We start from the raw sequence: 21,475 nt of genomic DNA, 5'->3' as shown, positions 1-21,475 counted from the left end.
GCCTGTCCTGCTTAGCAGCCGACTTAGCAGTGTGCATAGAAATTTGTTCATGGTTATTTTTTTAAACTATAGTCCGGCCCTCCAACGGTCTGAGGGACAGTGAACTGGCCTGGCCCCCTGTTTAAAAAGTTTGAGGACCCCTGCCCTACACAGAGGCGTCAGGCACGGCCCCTGCTCCCGGAGAGGTCACAGTACCATTTTGTGAGGGAGACCAACCCACGCCGTGATGGATTGTCAGCTCGGGTTGATAAGCACATTGGGGAAAGGAGAAGCAAAGCTCGAGATAATGATGTGGAAGTGATTAAGTCAGTTTGAGCTGGAGAGAAGAGGGTAGAACAAAGGGAACATTTCCAGGAAGACGTGATGCGTGTATTTAGTTTTGGGAGGAAAAAAAAAAAAGAGAAAGAGAGAGAGTTCACCAAGGGGACACGTGAGGGAAAGGCATACCCATGAGGCGGGCACATTGCATGTCTGTGTAACCTCAGACCCACCTGTGGAGCTCCTTGGATGTTTCGCCACTGATTAAATTCTCCCTCCCCGTCTCCCTCTCCACTACTACGATAGCCTGCAAAGAAATTCATTCCGAAAGCCTTCCCCTGCTAAGGCCTTACTATCAGAAGATAAACAAGCCGCAAATCCCTAATATGGCACGTGGCCGCTGTTAGGGCTTGAATTGGCTCAGGAGATGAACAGCCGGGGAGACGCACTCACGCGGGGACACTGCCGGTGGCTCGCAGGTCCCTGGGTGGTGTCTACCGCGGCTGCAGCCAGCTCCCTCCCAGCCCCGACTCTCCCAGGACCCCCCACGGGGTGAGAGAGACCCAAGAAGCAGGCAGGGAGAAGGTGCCTGTCCTCTGAGCTCCATGTAACTGGCTGCATGAGGAGCTTGACTCTTCCCAGGCGAGTCGCCCTGGCCGCCCACGTTTCCTCTTCCCGGAAAGGATCATTCCTAACCCCGGGTCCCCTTTCTGTTTCTTTTGTCCCTTGTCTTCAGATACTGGCTGACCAACAAGGTCCACATCAAAAGACCCACCACCGGCCTCCTGATGTACACCCTGGCCACGCGCTTCTGCAACCAGATCTACCTCTACGGCTTCTGGCCCTTTCCACTGGATCAGAACCAGAACCCCGTCAAGTACCACTACTACGACAGCCTCAAGTATGGCTACACCTCCCAGGCCAGCCCCCACACCATGCCCTTGGAGTTCAAGGCCCTCAAGAGTCTGCACGAGCAGGGCGCTTTGAAACTGACTGTCGGCCAGTGTGACGGAGCCACGTAAGCGGGCGCCCGGCGGGACTCAGTGGCTCACAGTTCCTGCCAGCTACGCCACGGGCAGATGGGAGTCGGGGTGGCACAAACTCTAGAACAAGCAGGCTAGTGGTTTTCTTTGTTCAAGTGTAAAACAGTGACCAGAATATATATATCTCTACCTGCATATATATATTGACCTGAGTATTTATAACTGTGTGGTGTTCATCTAGCATTAGGCAGATAAGCCACAGGAAGAAGGTATGGAGAACCCACCAGAATGGAGGCCCGGTCCACCGTTGGGGGGCGGAAGGACTCGACGTGAGAAGAAGCCAGTGCCATGACTTTGGATGACAGACTGCCTCCTGGGTTGGAGGGATCTTCGGGCTCATGGATGCGTGGAGCTGCCTTGAGCCTCTGAGACACGTGGGTTCTGGGTGAGCCAAGACCCAGAGGGGACAATGTGACCCAAGTCTAAACGGTGCTGTTCACGGAGGAGAGGGAGGTCGGAGCGATCAGCTGGGCAAAGGAGCACACGGACGCCAAGAGGCAGGGGCCACGTCCGAGCTGAAGGCAGAGTTTCAATGCTCGAGGGATGAACCGCAGGCGACCCGCCTGCCCCAGACAGGCCTCCGCAGCTATGGAGAGAGGCACAGGCCTCCGCAGCTACGGAGAGAAGGCCAGAGAAGACACGATGGACAGTTTATGCTCTGGCTTCGCGAGAACCACCACGTGCCGGGACAGAGCAGGCAGAGGACAGGGAAGAGCTTGGGGTGTTACAAATTGTGCTTTTGGAAAATTGCAACCTACCGCTAAGGGTCGGCACTCCCGCCCCGGAACAGACAGGAGAGGGTCCCAAACACTGCTGCAGAGTTAGCCTCCTTCCCGCCCTGTCAGAAGGTCACATGAGGGACTGGACTGTCCCCTTCCGCCTGCAGGGAACCCCCGCAGAAGCTCGAAAAGGCACCGCAAAGATAAATGTCAGCCTTTTTTAAAAAATACGTGGTTGCCTTTCTGGGTGCCTCCAGAGCCCCCCGAGTGGGAGACCTGGGAGAATGTGAGGTGTTCAGCTCCGTTTCCCCGCAAACACTCTCTCTGTCTGCCTCCTGCGTTGTGCACGCTGCAGGCCTCTCAGCGTCACTCTGGTCCCTCTCCGGTCCTGACGTCACACCGGCCGGCACTGAGCGCCAACATTGAGGTTTTCTACTCTGCAGGGCGAGGGGCCACCTCCCCTCCCTTTCGCCCCAGAGGCAATGATTTTCGAATTTTGCCAAATCCATTTTCCCTTTGTTAACCTAAAGAGTTAAGACTTTAAAACGAAAACAACAACAAAAACCCAAAGCCAAAGGCAGTATCCAAATCCTGGACCTAAACTCCCCGGGGAGACCTGGGCTCGGTGCCCATAAGGTAGAGACCAGCGTTAGCCGGCTTGCTTTGTTCGGTGTGTTTTCTTGCCTGACAAATGCGTGTTTGACAACATATTTGAGAGATGAGTAAAAAAAAACCCATTATCTTGAAGGTGAAGGGAGTTAAGGAAAGTAATCAAGATCTGCTCCCCAGTACGGAGAGCGGACAGGATTCACCAATGGCAATTCGGGACGGGACACTTGCTCCTAATGAATGGCTGACAGGAAGCCAGGGGAGGACAGTGAGAACCGTGAACCCACGCGGACGCTCCAGCTCCAGCCCGTGACGGCGATCCCACATCTCTGCGTTCCTTTCCCTGCTGTGCCTGTGGGCGCGCGAAGCCTGGCCTGGCCCCTGATCTCCTGTCTTGTAATGGCAGTGGCCACAGCCACCCGGGCCCTCTCGGTCACCTCCTCTGGACCCTCAGGCAACCCACCCTGAAGCCCCTCAGACCTCCATTTCCCTCAAGGCCCTTGAATGACCACCACACCCACCCACCCCCACCCCCGTCTGCCTCCTCCTTCACGGAAGAAATGGGGCCGCTGGAGTGAGGTCTCTCCTAGAATCTCTAGCTCTCCCCTCTCCCCGCCTTCCTCCCGTTTCTGAGGAAGCCCCGTCTGCCCTCAGGCCCGGGATGTTTTCCCCGACACCCTAGCCGCTCCTCTGTGGCCTCCATCCTCGATGCCCACCAACACAGGCTCCTTCTCCCCATCCTGGCTCCCCCGGCCTCTTCCCTCACCTTCCCTTCACCCCCCGACCTGGGAAGGGGCCTCCAGGCCCACACTGCCTTTCCTCCCGACCCCCTCGCGGCCTCCATGCCCCTGGCGCTGCCCACGATGCCCATTGAAAGGCCCTTTCTCGCCACCAAGCTCTCCGGGGACCCCTCCTGGGCCCTCCCTTTCCGCTTGGTTTCTGGGACCACACGTCCTTGTGGTTTTTCTCCTCCCTTCCCAATGCCGCTGTGGCCCTTATTTATGCATTTATTTATTTGTTTATGTATTTATGGTTTATTTATTGACACCCTTCGCCTAAAAATGAGCCGAGGTGAACCTGACCATGATTTCCCTCTCTCCTCCTTGCCCGCAACATAGACATTCCCCTCTCCTTACCTCCCTGCGCCCTCCATCAGCAACCTGCGCCCTCCTGTGGGTCCGCCCTCCGCACTTCCCTGCAGCCCAGCCCCTCCTGGGTCCCAGGCCTGGACCACACATTCCCGGCTGGGCATTCACCCCCCTCTGCTCTGGCAGCGCCAGGAACTCAACACAGGAAGCCAGGGTGGTTATCTCTGCCTCCCCGTCCTCCACGACCCCTCCTTTTTCTGTTAGGAGACCCTCGATCCTCTCAACCACCCAGTTCGGAGACCCTCCAGGCATCTTCGACTCCTCCCCTTCCTTGCTGCTCCTTCCCACCAGCACTGCCCTGGCCTCCCTGTCTGTGGGCAGCGTCAGCCGCAGTCACCCCTCGGGGGGCTCCTGGGCACGCCTGCACCTTCTCCCGTGCGTCCTGAACACGCACAGCGATCTTTCTCTCCGGTCACGCGCACGCCTTTAAAAGCTCCCCTGGCCCACAGAGTAACGTCCAAGTCTTCATTCTGACGTTCCGGATGGCCCACCGAGGCCTGTTCTTCCTTTGCGCCCGGCCCCCGTGGTCATTCCCGGGAGGGGTGCCCGCTTTTCCTGTCTCTGTGCCTTCGGACTTGCAGTTCTCATCTCCCGGAATGTTCTCGCCTCCTGGAACGCTCTCTTCTGTTTCCTTCAAGGCCCGTGCAGAAACCGCCTCTTCCATGAAGCCCTCCCTGATCTGCCAACCGCTGGGCTCGCTCCCTCCGCTGAACCACCGTAGCACTTTATTTGTACCTTTCTCATGGCGCTTACCATAGTCTGCCTTGTATTATAGTTCCTGTGCACTCGTCCTTTGACCGTCCTTAGATTGTAAGCTCGCCAAGGGCAGGGCCTGTGTTTTATTCATGTGTCCATCACGGCACCAAGAGCGGTGCATAGCACACAGCAGTTGCTCAATAAATGTTGGTTGGATTAAATCCTTAAGGCCTGGTGAGGGCTGTATAACCAGTGAAGTCATTCTGCATCTGTTGTGTCACAAGAACCTTCAAAATAATCGTGAGTTTGGGGAGATGCAGAAGTCATTACCCCCATTGTATAGGTCCTAAAACTGAGGCAAAAAAAACGACACTGAAGCCACACAGCTCACCGGCAGAATTTGCATCCAGGTCATCCTAACCCCCACTCCAGGGCTTCGCTGTTAGTCCTTGTGGTTGGGTCACTGTGTGCAGAAAACTAACCCTGGGCGCAGTCCTGGGCATCCCCTTCACAGTCAGGCGAACCTGAGCGTGAACCCCAGTTCTTGTGCCCATCAACACAGACACAGTCTCACTCCTCCTGGGGGAGGACTAAAGCCATTCAGGTTTCAGCAGGCTCAGGGGTGGCGCTGGGGGACCTCATAAATCGTTCCCGCTGCTGTGTCACAGGGTAGGGGACTGTCTGTGCAGGTGGTGGTGAGGCCAACCGCTCCTCCTCGGGTTGCTGTTCGAGAAATCCCTTCGTGCCTCATGAAGGCTCCGCTTGCAGAATGGATGGAGCAGGAAAAGGAATGAACGATGCCGCTCAGATGGGACTCAGACGTGTGTGCTGCCTCCTGAATGCCCTCTATAGCTTCCGAATGCCACCGCAGCCTGCCCCGCCCTCCTCTCTCTCACCAACGCAGCCGGATGTCATCATCTTCCCCACCTCCATCCTGTATTTCTCTCCCTCTCCAGGCTCTTCCCCTTGGCATCCACAAGAGCAGGGTAATCCCAGAGATTTGCAGCTCCCCTTGGGTACCCCAGCTCTGACCTGGGGGGCATGCGGGGAGATGGTAAGGAAGGTGGAGGGTGGGGAGCGCTCTCTGCCATCCTGGCTCCAGGAAGCTAAAAAATTAGGGGCTTTGTTCTAATGGCAGGCCATCCCGACAATGGGCGGTTTCCATGGCTACTGCGCAGAAGCGACGCTTCTTGCCTTTGGGCTTCCTGGGGAGGGTCAGGGAGTTTCCTTTCCTATAGCCCAGGTGGGGGGGGGGGCAGTTTCCACCTGCAGTGAGTGGAGCCGGCCAGCCCCCGATCAGCCAGCTTGTCTAGCACTGCTCCGGTTGTGTTTAACCAAAATGAACAGCTCCAACCACCAAGGACACCGAAGGTCCCTTGTGGCGTTTTGCCGTCTTCCTCAGCACTTCCTCTGTGCTCCCACCTCCCCCTAGAAACAGGGTGGGGAAATGGAGCTCCCGAGAGGTTCTGAGAACTGTCAAGAAAGACCCAAGTGCTCCAGCCGTGACCACATGCCCAGATATTGAAGAGGTTTCTCCAAAACTGACCCAGCAGCAGCTGTGAGCAGCCAATCCTTGGCAACAACGCAGAACATGAGGGGCGACAGCCAAGCGGCGGGGAATCTGCCCCGGGCCCCACTCAGACGCCAGCAGGGCAGGCCCAGACTCCGGTGCCCAACACCAAGGGGAGCCAACGCAAGGCGTTGACTCTGCAAAACACCCCTTCAATCGAGTTCACAGAGCCTTCATTTCTAAAACGAGTTTGTCACAATGACGCTGCCGGAGTGTCTGAAGGGATGGCCGGCTCATCAGAATAATTAGCGCTTAATGGAAGTGGGCTGTGGCAAAGAAGACGACTGGGCTAAGCCGCTGTGCTCAAGGGAAGCCAAGATTGTGCTTTTCCATTTCAACGTCCAGGGCCGGCGAGAATGTTAACTCGCTGTAATAACAACTGTGACCGCTTCTCGTCCTTGTGAGCATCTCTGGGCAAGAGGGCTGGGATGGGTACCAGAGGATACAGAGCCTGCCACTCAAGAGCTTGGGGGACATGGATAAGCCACTTCTCAATTGCAAAATGGAGAAAATACCTCTTTGCCTCCTTAACAGAGTTATGGTGAAAAGGCAAATAAAGGACAGGGTAGAAGTTAGGTAGGGGTAGGTGGAGAGTTCAGTTCTAAAGAGCAAATGAAATGCATGCGCTATGAGTTTTCCAGATTCTGCTCATGCAATTGCCCGGCTTGACTTCCCTGCGCCCTTAGGAGAAGATTCCAAGCATCTTACTTGATTTTACAAGGTCTTGAACCCTCTAGCTCATTACATTCTAGCCACACAGACCTTTTTGCTTCTCCTAGAACTTTCCAGACTCAGTCCAGTCCCAGGGCCTTTGCACTGGCTGTTCCCTCTGTATGGAAAGCTCCTTGCCCAGCTCTCCTTGCACGCTGCCTCCTCATCTTTCAAGTCTCAGACTGAATGTCACCCCTGGAAGTCAGTCCCAGGTCACCCCCAGCTAATCACACTCTGTTACACATCACATTATCCTGCTAGGTGTTTAACCAAAATGATATATCCACCCAACAAGGACACCAAAGGTCCTCGGTGTCCTTCATAAACTACCTGAATTGCCTCGTTTATATTTTGTAGTTCTCAACCCTGAGAAACTTCATAAAAGATCCCAGAGCCCAGGCCGAAATGGCGACACGTTGAAGCAATATCTCTGGGAACTGATCAAGGACATCAGTATTTCTTTTTTTTTTTTTAAGCACAGCCAGGATCTCATGGAAAACACTGACATGGATGCTCCCTGGTTTACTGTCTGTCTGCTCTTCTGGACTGTTCAGTGGAGACTTATTTTCCACAACAGTACCCTGGGCCCTGGGTGGCAGGAGTGACCAGCCTCCTGGATGGTGGCTAATGTCTTTGCTTGGGGTGCTGGCCACAGGCTGGCAATGGGACCACTTCCCCGGCACTCTCAGGAGGCACAGACCAGCTCTGAACTGTCACGGGGCATACATACTTTGCCCTTGCAGCCCAGGTGGATGGCCAGTGTGTTACCCCTTTGGCTGAGCTGGTGGAAGCAGATTTTCCAGTTGCCCTTTCACCTACTCAGAGAGCCTCATGACCTCTGCCCTGGACGGGAGGCTCACCCCCGGCCTGAGCAGGCATTAGCACCTCAGCCCCACCCCAAAGACTGCTGACCTCACAGAGCCACTGGGAGAACTTTTTTTTTTTTCTTTTCAATCACAGTTGACATTCGATATTATTTGGTTTGAGTTTCAGGTGTACAGCATAGTGGTTAGACCCGTGGTCAGCAAACTGCGGCTCGCCAGTCACATGCGGCTCTTTGGCCCCCTTGAGTGTGGCTCTTCCACAAAATACCACGGCCTGGGCGAGTCTATTTTGAAGAAGTGGCGTTAGAAGAAGTTTAAGTTTAAAAAACGTGGCTCTCCAAAGAAATTTCAATCGTTGTACTGTTGATATTTGGCTCTGTTGACTAATGAGTTTGCCGACCACTGGGTTAGACAATCATATACTTTGCAACGTGTTCCCTCCCGATAATTCAAGTACTCACCTAGCACCACACACAGTGTCTTAGGGAAGTCAGCAGAGCCGGCAAAGGGGAGTGATGGCCTCGAATGGCACCTTTGAGGCACAGGTGACGAGTGGGAGGGAGATGGGGAATGGGGGGCTTGGCAGAGGCCCATAAAAGAGCTAACTGCTTCACCTGGGTTAATTCATTTAATCCTCACAGCCCCCGCTTTGATGCTATCATTATTCCCACTTCACAGATGAGGAAACCGAGGCAAAGAGGCTGATGAACTTGCCAAATGGTTAAGAACTAGGAAGTGGTTGAGCTAAGATTTGAACCCTGATCCTCGGGTCTCAACGCGGCACAGGAAGCCCCAAGCTTCCCCTTGCTCAGCAGCCCCAAGGCCCTGGGGACTGTATTAGCCTTGCGGGCGAGTGACCCAGCTGGGTCCCGTGGGTGCTGTTCCCGCACCAGCCTCAGCCGACAGCCCCTCCCCACACCCGCAGGCCCACGGAGTGGAAATACTCATTAGGGTAGTGACAGGCGCTGGCTCCGCAGCCTCGGGCCCTGTGGATGCAGCTGCTGCCTTTGGAACTCGGTGGGAAATGGGGACGAGACGTCTCCCTCTGCACACGCCGGGCCACTTGGCCCAGTGTCTGGGGATGACATGGGGACAGCCAAACCACAGGCTGCTAGAGAAACGTGGAGTCACCTTCTGGCAGAGGCCACCCTGGAAATGAGAATTGAAACCAACGAAGCACAGAATGAAAGAAGAGCAAGCGTGTGAGAGATACGGGAGGGAAAGTTCCCGGGGTCAGCGTGCTTTCCCGGGAACTCTTCAAGATGTCACCAGCTGTCCCGGTCAGAAGCCTGACTCCAGCAGCCTGCCTGGAAATTTGGCACTCACACCAGGCTGGGCTACAGCAGAGAAGTGGCCTCCAGCCCACCTTTGCAGCGTTGGGAACCCCAGGGACCCCAGATGGCCCAGACCCTAACCTTTTCCCCACAGCATCCTGCCTGAGCAGCACAGGCCCAGCCACGTCGCCTCCCATCTCTGTTTCCCATCAGCTGACTGAGGAAAGAACACCTGCCTGGCTGGGACACATGTCATGAAGGCACCCACCTGATAAGGCACCCACCTTGAGTCCTGCACCCACAGATGGCATTCGACACATGGCAACTCACTGCCCTCGTCTCTGGGCCACTCTGCCAGGCCAAGGGACAAAGGCGAGTTTGTGGTGAGTTCTGCTCTGGATGGTCTCTGACGGTCTCTGCTCTGCAGCCCAGTCTGTCGGGAAATACTGGAGTTGCCCAGGAGTACTGTCAACTGCACAGGCCATTCAGGGCAGCGCCACTTTCTCCTGGTCTTTCCCGGGGACAATGGACATTTCTTGCACCTTCCAGTGCGACCCAAACTGGACAGAGACGGGGAGTTGAGAAGGAAAGAAGTGACAGCGCCACGCATCGCTGGGATGGGTTAGCAGGACCCTGTACTTTTCTTCTGCCCTGGAAGGAAAAGGACCTTCCCTATATATGAGGAGCATCAGTCAGGATCCCACTAAGGTTGCCATCGTCTTCCGGAGAATCTGCTTCCCATCCTGAACAAGGCATTATCCTTACCCTGTCCAAGGGCAGAAAGAATGCGTGAGGAGGTACTAAATCAGAGCGCTCATCCCATCCCCACTTACAAGAGGAAGACGGCAGGAGTAAATGCCACATGGTAAATAGTGGGGTGCCTCACAATGACCTTCCTCAATTAAAGAGAAAGGGGGAAAAATAACAAGAGGATCTACCCTGAACCATTTCTAGATGTGGGGCTAGAAGACAGAGGAGAAGTCCGTTCTACAAAGTGGTAACTTTTCAAAAATATTTAGTCCTAACGGGTTTGGCTCAGTGGATAGAGCACCAGCCTGCAGACTGAAGGGTCCTGGGTTCGATTCCGGCCAAGGACATGTTCCTTGGTTGCGGGCTCGATCCCCAGCGGGGGGTGTGCAGGAGGCAGGTGATCGATGTTTCTCTCTCTTCAATGTTTCTCTCTATCCTTCTCCCTTCCTCTCTGTAAAGTCAATAAAAAAATATTTTTAAAAAATACTTAAGGTAATAAGTTGACATGACAATCATTAAAACTGATGAAAAGATGTTAGAGGAAGCAAGGTGTAATCATGATAGAGTTAAGCGGCAGGGCTTTACGGGGGCTCTAACCTCACCCCAAACACGTGTGTGCCAACAGAGTGTCTGCCCGAGTCACGCCCGAATGGAGACACAAGCTTCCCTTCTCGACACCAGATGGTGGCTTTGAACTCGGTATATTTCAAAGCAGCACGCACAATGTGGAGTCCAGGCTGGAGCGCAAAGAGGAGCCCTGCCTGCTTTGGATTCAGGCGTTGTCGCTGCCAAGCCTGAGGGAGAATGTGAAGAACAATGCGACTTCCATGACAGAATTGAAATGAGGCTTTCCAGGGAAACACGAAAGCAGAGGCTGGATGCAAACCCTGAGCTTCCTCCTTGGTGTGCCAGCGGCAGGCGGCGGGCCTAGATGGCAGGGAGGAGGCTGTCTGGCTCTGAAACTCTAGCCCGTGGCTCCGAGGCATGACCCTAGGCAGCTGCCACCAGAGCTGAACTCAGAAGGGCCTCAGCTCTGCTCCAGAGGACTGAACAGTGTCCCACGTAAATCTGTGCGTGGGGACTCGGATGTGCCCAGAGTAAACTGGAAAGCAGTGTTGATGAACTGAGCCCCGATAATCTTACAAACACTATCCCAGATGAAAGGCACCCTGGTCCCAGGGATCAGAAGCCAAATCCCAAGCACAAAGCATTTGTTTGTCCTCCCTTTGGAGGCGCTGACAACGGCCCATTTCTGCTGGAAACAAAATAAAGCCCGTACAAGCCTATTCCGGGCCGCAACTTTGACATACTGTCCCCATGTCCCTCGTGCGCTCCCCGCCAAGTCTCCTTTATTCTGCCTTGTTCACCAAGAATAAAATAAATAAATAAATAAACACAGCTAAATTACACTGTGTTTCTGGATTTCAGGTCTTTTATGACTCTCTATAAAGAAAACAAAGTACCCTCTCATCAAGCTTTAAATAAACCATTCAACTCTCAAAACATTAAAAGACACTATTCCTCCTCCGGGTTGGAAAAGCCCGCAGGAAAGCCATAGCATCTAGTCTTCCCCTCGGAAGGTTCATGGAAACAGAGTCACAGCACAACAGCTAGGTCTTGAAGACGCTCAGTAGACGAACTGTGTCCCGTATGATGAGAAAGAAAGGCTCCTTCTGCAGTCAATGGTCCTCCTCTACTCAACCACCTGGAACTAACCATGGTCTGTCATCTACAGGCTAAGAAACCCACTTCTCTCCCTTGCTGCAGAGGAGGAGGAAGGCACGGTGTGTGAAATGCCCTTTCGTGCTTTGTGAACGGCAGTGGGACAGAGCTGCCCCGAGTTCTAAGGAAAACAATTTGAAATGAAAAGATGTGTGTAAGATACCCACACAGTCAGCCAACAAGCAAGAGCGTTTCTAAAAATTGTGAGAACGGGTCTCCTGCATAAAGACAGGAGTTACAAGAGTCCATTTACCTCTACTTCCTTCAGAAACCCTATCTACACTAATAAAAGAGAAATATGCAAATTGACCATACCTCTGTGACGCCCACCAGCCAATCAGGAGTATGCAAATTAACCCAACAAATATGGTGGGTTAATTTGCATACGCAGGCACGGAGCAGCCAGGCAGGGCGGGACACCTGCTATGAGGGGGAGGGCGGGGGGCAGAGGGAGTTACAGGAGTGGTGTTCCAGTCAGAGGGGAGAAGACTGAAGACTCCGGCCGGAGTGAACACTGAAGGCGGCGGCCAGAGCGAAGGCCTGGGTCCCGGGTGCCGGAGGAAAACCGGTGCCAGCAGCCAGGGGAAGGAAGGCCTATTGCACGAATCTTCGTGCAATGGGCCTCTAGTTAAAGTGATAAAAAGGGATACAAATCCACTGGCACATAAAGATAGGAGGGAAAGGGGAAAACAAGAGAAATTTGGAAGGTAAAGGCACATGGATGCATGGGAGTGACTTGGCTACATTGTAAGCAGCTGCAGGAGAGGTGGCACCAGATGCCCATGAATGAGGGAATAAAGATGAGACTAAACACAGGAAAACTGATGAAAGGACTTGAAAGAAGTGGTAAGATCCTCCGATTCCCTCTCCCTTCTGGGAAACAAGATGATGGCTCCTCACCCACCTCATCCTGGAGAGGATAAAACCAAGGAACTGTGGGCACCAGGCGCAAGGATAAGACAGACGGACAGAGACTCTATGCTTCTACACCTAGCCCTCTGCAGCCTTCTTCCCTCTCCCAGAGCGTTGGCTACTAGGACTCACTCTCTAGGTAAGGGATTAGAAGAGACTTATTTTGGAATCTGACCAGCTCAAGAGAAAAAATCGTAAAGATACTGACACCAAGGGCCAGCCAGATCACTGTCCACCAAAGCCCACAGTCAAAACGCTGTGTCAAAGGCAGCCATGGTCAACAAGCATGCCATCTGACACTTCCCAACCCCTTCCAGGTCCTAGATCTGGGCAATGGACTGTAGGCAGAAGTATCACGATACTTCCGGAATTAAACATGTAAGAACCAGCACACAATCATCTGGCTGTCTAGTCCCCTACTAAGGTACCCAAAGAGATAGCATGATCCAGATGAAACAACTACAGAGTGATGATGGAACTGCCATCCACCTGGGTCCCTGAGGATGGAGCAGAGTTCTATAGCAACCTTCATGACATATGCCGTGTGCAAAATCAACCTTTGTTGTGTGAAGCCACTGAGCGTTGGAGATTGTTTCAAAACATTAAGTCCAGCCTGGCCAGTGTGGCTCAGTGGTTGAGCATCAACCTATGAACCAGGAGGTCATGATTTGATTCCCGGACAGGGCACATACCCATGTTGCAGGCTTGATTCCCAATAGGGGGTGTTCAGGAGGCAGCTAATCAATGATTCTCTCTTATCATTGATGTTTCTATCTATCTCTCCTTCTCCCTTCCTCTCTGAAATCAATAAAATAGATATTTCTTAAATATATTTTATTGATTTGTTTTTTTTAAAGAGAGGAAGGGAGAAGAATAGAGAGTTAGAAACATTGATGAGAGAGAAACATCGATGAGAGAGAAACATCGATGAGAGAGAAACATCGATCAGCTGCCTCCTGTACACCCCCAACTGGGGATGTGCCTGCAACCAAGGTACATGCCCTTGACCAGAATCGAACCCGGGACCCTTCAGTCCACAGGCCGACTATCCACTGAGCCAAACCAGTCAGGGCAAATATATATATAATTTTTAAAAACACATTAATTCTAGTCTCTTCTAACACAAAGACATACACACAGTTTTCACACACCATTTTGGGGTACAGTGCTAAAATGTGAGCACTTGAGAGTCACCAGACAACTGGTTCATCACCCTTCCAATTGTAGATCTCAGGTAAAGTCCCTTTTAAGGAATCCCCAGGTCAAATCTCCTCCTTATGTCCATTTGGCTCATGGGAAATTCAAACATTGCCTCCCAGCAGCCCTGGTATTCCCAGCTCTGGTGCCTTAATTTCTTTTTTCTTCTTTTCTTTTTTTTTTACAGAGAGGAAAGGAGAGGGATAGAGAGTTAGAAACATCGATGAGAGAGAAACATCGATCAGCTGCCTCCTGCACGCCCCCTACTGGGAATTGAGCCTGCAACTAAGGTATATGCCCTCGACCGGAATCGAACCCGGGACCTTTCAGTCCACAGCCCATCGCTCTATCCACTGAGCCACACCGGTCAGTGCTGGTGCCTTAATTTCTAACTCAGATGTATTTCAGGCCTCAGGCCACTGGGTCCCCCAATTCCAGGGAAGAACAGCTTTGCATGTTCCTCAGGATGACTTCTCTCACTTCTTCCGCCTCACCTCCCCTACAGCATGTGCACTGGGTATGAAGAAATGTCACATCACATACCAACAACTCTCCACCAAAATATCTAGTCTGTCCAGTTGCCAGTCTCAATGATTTTATACCTGAGACAGGTGATGGGCTAAAGGTCAGGACACTGGTTGTAGGTCGACCCCCTTGGCAGGTCCTGCGTGGATGTCCATCTCCTGGCTTTGGAATGTGAAGGTGCTTGTCTGCTTGTGTTTTGTTTTTGACCTTCAATATTTCCGCTAAAAGAAAGCAGCAGAAAGTCCTGTCTTAATACGCTGTGACAGGTAATGGTCCAGGCGGCTTGACAGGCCATCCTACAGGGGCAGGCAATTTCAGAGCCCTAGCTTCTTAGAGCTCCATCTCTGAGGACCTAGAAAATAGACATCTGGTAACTGAAGGGCCGTGATTGTGGCTAACTGGGACGTACAGAACTGCCATCTAAAACAAGATGAAATTCCATTATCTGCCCCTTGCTTCTGGTTTACAATCTCATTAAAATCAGAATTCCTGATCAGCTGGATCTGTGTTTCCATGGCATCAAATGGTGTGTTGCTAGAACTGTTCCCTAGCCAGGATGTAAAACTTCCCGGCGATGGCAGATGGACACGGGCGTCTGGACAGAGGCTCCCCTGGTGTCCGAGAATGGTTTCGAAGCTGAAGTGCCCTCCTTCCGTCTCCAACAGGTTTCCAAATGGTGCTCGGGCTTCTGAAGGTCAAAGGTTGAACAGACTGAACCACAGTTACACAACGTTATTGCTGGAGGGAGCGGTGGAGACGTTCAAGTCTGAATCAAATAAGTCGTGAGCACCCTTTCGCTTGGATCCTGGGCTCACGTGTAATGTATTTCACCGCCCTGCCCACTCAGCCCAGCCTTGCAAAATACTTATCAGTGCAAGGTGGCATGAGAGATGAACTCCATTTGCCAGTCCAAGTTCTACTTAATCTCCTTATTTAGCATCTGCTCAAGGTCCGAGGGCTAGTCAATAGCAGAGAAGAGAGTCAACTCCCTGCTCAACGTTCTTTCAACCACCCCAATCTCAATAGATGGGAAAATGAACCGTTCCCTCTTACTTATCTTTTGTTAATCCCTCCCATCAAGTCTCTCCAAATACTCAAAGCTTATTCTAGTTTTATTTTTTTTTATTTTTTTTAATATATTTTATTGATTTTTTTACAGAGAGGAAGAGAGAGGGATAGAGAGCCAGAAACATCGATGAGAGAAACATCAATCAGCCGCCTCCTGCACACCCCCTACTGGGGATGTGCCCGCAACCAAGGTACATGCCCTTGACCGGAATCGAACCCGGGACCCTTGAGTCCGCAGGCCGACGCTCTATCCACTGAGCCAAACCGGTTTCGGCTTATTCTAGTTTTAAATGGGATCCACATGCCATACTTATCCATCTCTTCTGAGCCACAGTACTCCTGCTTTTCCATTTTGGGGTCCCCCCAAGAAGCATCAAATTCAATTTAAATGGTTTTTAATGGAGCAGAGCCACTTAAGTCATTATTTATAGAGCCTTCTGACCTTAACAAAAAAAAATCAAATGCTATGTTTTCAATTCAAGGGCCTAATATATTCCTGGAAACGTGAAAATGGAATATATCCAAGTGCCACGTTATGGATGCACTAAACTCTTGGAACTGGTTGCCTTTGAGGTCTGAAGTCTGGAAAGGGGCGAGAGAAAGCAAACACCATTCCTTCGGAACCTCGGCATCTTTCTGAGTCCTTGCCAGATGAACTTGCCTACCTCTGTCCAGAAGGAAAAGTGCTTGTGGGTTAGAGGTGACCGGAAATGCAGATGTAGAGAAATGGTGTGTTCTATTCTTGGACTGCATATTACTGTTCCATATGGGAGGGGTGAGGCAAAACATATGGCGTGCCATCTGCAAGATGGGGTTGGCTGGGTCCCATGAATGGCTTTTAATGCAAGTAGACTTAGCCTGATTTGGTCTGCCTCCAAAGGACAAGGAAAGCCAGTGACTCAAATGTTGTTGAAATTAATGGCACAGAACAAGACTCATTTGTATTCCGCCTAATTTAAAAGATGCCTGCTTAGTGTAAAGTAATGAATTAGTTACGGGGGTGTTTGGACTAAGTGTTCAACTTTCTTCTGGAGAGAACAAAATGCCTTTTTTCCTTCTCTCAAGCCACTCTCTGTTAACTTATTTTGTGCCATTTCCGCCCCAAGGAAATCTCTCTTAAGCATTTTGGCTTCTAGAATGGGCCAGATTTCACAAAGTTCACCACACTAGGCACAGCCAATCCTACTTCCAACTCCCCAAGATCAGGTTGCGAGGGAGAATTTAAGAAGATGCTCTTTTAAAAGCTGTCTAATGGAGTTCATCTTGTTCATGCCCCGCCAGTAAAATCTCCAAGGACCACTTGTCATCAGCAGACCCAGCGGGAGAGAGCCTGGAGCTCAGACCTGGATGATTGTACTGTGTTCCTGTGCCACCTGCTCCACTGGAATGTCTCAAAGAGCTCACGTGCGGCTCCCGCACTGCTCTGTCCCTGACCTGCAGTCCATCCGCTTCCGGGTTAACGATGATGAGAGCCTGCTCCGTGCCAGGCATCCTGCTGCGCATGACGTGTGAGTTATCTCATTCCGTTGTGACAGTAACTTTGTGAGGTAGGTTCTGTCCTCCCCACTTGGGAGCTGTCTCTCGTCACCTGGTTTTCAAACCAATTTCAGCAATCTGGACCTTTTCTCCCCCAAGTGAGAGTGGCAAACAGAACCCCTCCGTCTGGAGGGAAACCGGGAAAGTCGTGGCTTGCTTTTCTCAAGGCTCGTGTCCTTCCAAAGGACAAGCCACGAAGACTCAAAGGAATTTAAAGGGTCCACGCAGCACCATTGGAAAGCTGCAGTTTAGACTCATTTTTTAAAAATATATTTTAATTGATTTCAGAGAGGAAGGAAGAGGGAGAGAGAGATAGAAACATCCATGATGAGAGAATCATTGATCAGCTGCCTCCTGCAAGTCCCCAAATGGGGATCGAGCCCACAACCTGGGCATGTGCCCTTGACCGGAATCGAACCTGGGACCTTTCAGTTTGCAGGCCAACACTCTATCCACTGAGCCAAACCGGCCAGGGCTAGACTCATTTTTTATCTTCTACCTGTAAGGGTCCTGGTTGACCCGGTGTCCTTCAGCTGCCTATGAGGATGCAGAATTGTGGTGGGAAGCAGCCAGGCCTGTTGCTAACAAGAGCCATTTGCATAACTGCATGCATTATGTGATGTATCCCATGACAGAAGGTGGGGTTCCAGGGAACCCCAGCTAAGTCATTCCCAAGGGAAAGTGCGACTGGAACCCTTTGGCCCGGAGCAGCCTTTCTTTTGCAGCAGGCCATGAGGTGCGTGGAAGGCGAGTGTGCCTTGTTTGTGGCTTAATTTAAAGAAGGTCGTGGAAGCTGTTGCATCTGTTGGGTGCATTCTAGTGCTTTTCAGATGGGAGTAAAAGGTATAAAGAAATTAAAAGGAGCTGGTTTTAGTTCTTCAGTCTCCATCCTGAAAGAATTTACTCTAAAGGAATAAAATGTGGACTTCGGGAACAGGTGGGTCAGGGACTTTCTTTGCCAGAAAATCATCAAGGTCCTTTTCCTTTCTTGTTTTGTTTGTTTGTTTAATATATTTCATTGATTTTTTTACAGAGAGGAAGAGAGAGGGATAGAGAGTTAGAAACATCGATGAGAGAGAAACATCGATCAGCTGCTTCCTGCACACCCCCTACTGGGAATGTGTCTGCAACCAAGGTACATGCCCTTGACCAGAATCGAATGTGGGACCCTGCAGTCTGCAGGCCGACGCTCTATCCACTGAGAAAAACCGGTTAGGGCTCCTTTCTTGTTTTTTGTTCCCGCACTGTCTTCATTTCGACACCCACTAGGAGGCTTTGCACAATTTAGTTCAGGTCCCCCTATCTCGAGCACACCCAGCAGAGTTCTCTCCCGAGAAGCTAATTGTCAGCGGCTGCCAGGGGAGGTGAGTTTCACGGGCTTTGTCTGTGCAGGTAAAGAGATGGTGAGAAGTAGCGGATGCGCCAAGCAGAACCTCGCGCCCGGGAAGATGGGCTGGCTCCTCAGGCTGGAAGCCATCTGTTGCTTCTAAAAGAAAATTCTCTCTGGAGCCCATATCCTGGATAACTTCTGTTATGCTGAGAGATTGGTCCCTGCCTCCTCACTCCCGCCCCTGGGACAAAGAAATCAAACAGCATCCCCCCTGCCGGGTACCCCCTCCCCATCCCTACTCTGCCCTATTCATATAAGCTTGTGCCTCCTTATTTCCTCATTCAGGACGGCCCCTCCTGCCTTCTTCAGCATCCAATCTGCCAACAAGCCTGCAGTTCTGCCACCTGAAGAAAGGGCCTTGAGATCTGGTAACATGTGCTGTAAACACAGATCGTAGTCCCCCGTTTGGTGTGCAGGTATTAAAACTTGCTTCATCTTTCCATAACTCAAGCCTATTTCTATTTTGAGCCATTACTCTGCCACAGGGCTGGGGGGAACTCTAACTTGGTCAACTCAGAATTTCCTCACCTCCCCGAGACTGGAGACTGTGCCCAGATGCTGGGGGCTCATGTGGTGCCACGGCATGAGGGAAGAGGTGCCATCTGCGCCTTGATGTCAGCTGTCAACTCAGGCATCTGCCCACAGCACCCTCATTCCGCGCCTTGGTGCCCTTTGGCCTCGCTCTCCCCTCCATCCAGGCCTATTAGAAGGTCCAGGAATGATTCTGCCCTTCTGGCCCTCAAGGCGGGGCTGAGGATGGCCACGCAGAGTCCAGCTTCTACCCTTGATGTCTCCATTACCACCACCACTCGCCTAGGGTTCTTGCCTGTTAGACTCCATACGTTTTGTTCCCTTTGACATTACTCGCTTCCAGGGGATGCACAATAATCAAGGTGGAGGAGGGGAGGCAAGGACTGGAATTGTCAAGGGACCAAAACAGGAAACATCTCTTCAAAAATGGCCCCACCCTTCCGGTGACTACACAGCGGCAGCCCGAGGTGTGATTTGTTTTCCACTTTGTTTAGAAGGTGATCCAAGCTTAAGAGGGTTGGAGACAAGGCAATCTATCTGTGGTCATGGTGAGGGCAACCCAAGACCCTCTCCCTGGGGGGCAGGGTGTGAGCTGGAAGGCAGCCGGGTATTTCTGGAAGGAATGTGGCCCATGCAGAGGGAGCTGGTCTTCCCCAGAGCCCCTGGCCACGTGCATGTCAAGCTCCTAAGGAAGCTGTAACCCTTGCCGCTGGCGCCTTCCTTCATCTGACACCACACACACCATGTGCTCAGAATGGACGCCCCGAGACCCCTGGGGTCCTTCCAGTGACTTGGGGAGTTGAGGTCATGGCTGTTACGCAATAAAGCCTTTTTTTTTTTTTTAATTTTTCAGTCTTCACCTTTCTGGTGTGAGCTTTCCAAACCCACACAGGACAGGGAGTGCCAACTGTTTTCTTCACCCTGTAGTCTGGCCACCTTGCACATGGCCTGGTACACAGGCAGGAGTAAAACTAAACAGTGAACAGGTGAGTTTTTATGCATTCTGGTCCTGCCCACTGCGGGACAGAGCGGAACCTGAGGGCCAGAGTCACTGAGAGGGCGAGTTTTGGAGTCCGGCCATTGAGGTTCAAATTCTTGTTACGACTCCACCTAGTAGCGTGACCTAGGTCTCTGGGCAGCTCCCATTGATCGATGTGGACACTCTCCAGGGCCTATAAGACTTGGACGAGAACAATTTGTGAGATTCTCACCATCGTGTCTGGTGCGTGGGGAGAGCTGATGATGCAGCGATTTCAGCTCATTCCATCTTCACAACTACTAGCCTCACCACAGCCCACTTCCTGGGCAGGGTTCTCCAAGACGCCCTCCCTCCTCCTCTGAGAGGGACATGGGCCTCGGATGGCGGTCCCAAGGGAGTTCCTGTCTTTATGACCAGACCCGGTGGCCCTGATTCTGTCCTGGGTTAGAGGGGAGGGAGGGGGGAGGAAGAGGAGCGACTACCTGGGGCAGATTCTGGGACCCCCACTCCAGTGTACCTGTGAGGGGACAGGTTCTGGTCTGCGCAAGCAAGCATCAGGGGCCCAAGACCATGCTGTTTCTGTGCCAGCCAATCCTCGCTGGACAATCTTACTGCCCCTTGGTACAAACTGAGCCTTCTGGGCCAAACCACTACCCCTCAATGGCCTATAGCCGTGGTCGGCAAACTGCGGCTCGCGAGCCACATGCGGCTCTTTGGCCCCTTGAGTGTGGCTCTTCCACAAAATACCACGGCCTGGGCGAGTCTATTTTGAAGAAGTGGCGTTAGAAGAAGTTTAAGTTTAAAAGAAGTTGGCTCTCAAAAGAAATTTCAATTGTTGTCCTGCTGATATTTGGCTCTGTGGACTAATGAGTTTGCCGACCACTGGCCTAGAGGGTCACCTGGGCCCTAGTTGATGTGTAAAGAGATCTATAAGACAAGGATCGCGGACACTGAACCCCAGTGTTTCTGGGGCTCGGGTGGCTAGACGCCAAAGCCTGGAGCGTTCATTCCTAATGGCTTTGGGCCAGAAGCCACAGCCTCTCTTGGCGGCAGGCTCTCCCTGTGCTGGGCCAGGCCACGCTGGTGGCTCTTTCACAGGGTGCAGACTCAAGTCCCCACGCAAGTGTCCTGAACCAGAAGGTGCTAAACCCAATGGGCAATCCAACTACCAATGCTGTGGGAGCCCTATCCCACTAACACAGCAGGGCAGAGGCAAGGACCTCGATTCCGCCCAGCCGAGCCCTCCTTCTGCCTGGCCGGCACCTCCACCCCTCCTTTCAGAGCGGACATGGGGCATCTGCTTCTAAAGGCGGAGGGACTCGGGGACTGAGGGCCACCTGGCCTTCGCAAGAGCAGCCTTGATCCTCGCTGCAGCCCGATCATCCCTGTTGCCGGACGGACTGTTAGCAGAGGATTGAGCGCCTGATCTCCCCTCCTGCAGACTCCGGGTGCCACCGATTTTCCGCCTTCTCTCCTCTTCTTCTAACCATGGGGTGAACACAAGACGACCTCTTGCAACTGCCCAACGACAACTGTGCATTCCAGCTCCCCTCCCAGACAAGGAGCAGCGAGCTGGTAGTTTAAAGATTATCTCCTCAGGTTTAATGAGTCACTGTGAAAACAGACTCCCCAGGATGAGGGGGGACACGCCACACAAAAAAAAGAAAAGAAAATGTCTATCCTAGTAGTGCCTCTAACAGGGTCTCATTATGCATCTACTTCTGACATTTGCCAGTGGTGCTAGATCTGAGTTGCAAAAATGTCTTTTGAAAGGCAAAATGACATTTGCCGTGACCATCCCCCATCCCTTTGCCCCCTAAAATTCAAGCCTTTGCCACCACTGCTGGGATTAGGAAAGGAGAAGGGGGTAGTGACTGAACTCATGGCAGAGGAAGAGAGACTGCTCATCAGGAAGGGGGGAGGGCAAGAGAACATGAGAGCGACATGTGAATGACCCTCATCTTCTGTGTCTCTGTGTGATTTCCTTTTTGGGAAACATTTAATAAGATACAG

The 21,475-nt window shown here is 52.1% G+C and overlaps 1 protein-coding gene across 2 annotated transcripts in view; it reads left to right on the top strand.

The window, feature by feature from the left end:
- The window catches only part of ST8SIA2 (ST8 alpha-N-acetyl-neuraminide alpha-2,8-sialyltransferase 2), a gene marked incomplete at both ends in the record, with an annotated part of 40,223 nt that extends 38,943 nt beyond the window's left edge, over positions 1–1,280 (top strand). For both annotated transcript variants that reach the window (XM_079764199.1, XM_079764198.1), the window contains one exon: positions 995–1,280. In XM_079764199.1, the coding sequence (XP_079620325.1) occupies positions 995–1,280 (286 nt within the window). The remainder of the gene's footprint in view (positions 1–994) is intronic.
- Positions 1,281–21,475: the final 20,195 nt, after the last annotated feature.

This window comes from Cnephaeus nilssonii (assembly GCF_951640355.1).
Source record: "Cnephaeus nilssonii genome assembly, chromosome: 24".
In the NCBI taxonomy this organism is placed as follows: Eukaryota; Metazoa; Chordata; class Mammalia; order Chiroptera; family Vespertilionidae; genus Cnephaeus; species Cnephaeus nilssonii.
The sequence above is the reverse complement of the archived record's forward strand: the minus strand, read 5'-3'. Positions and strand labels throughout refer to the sequence as shown.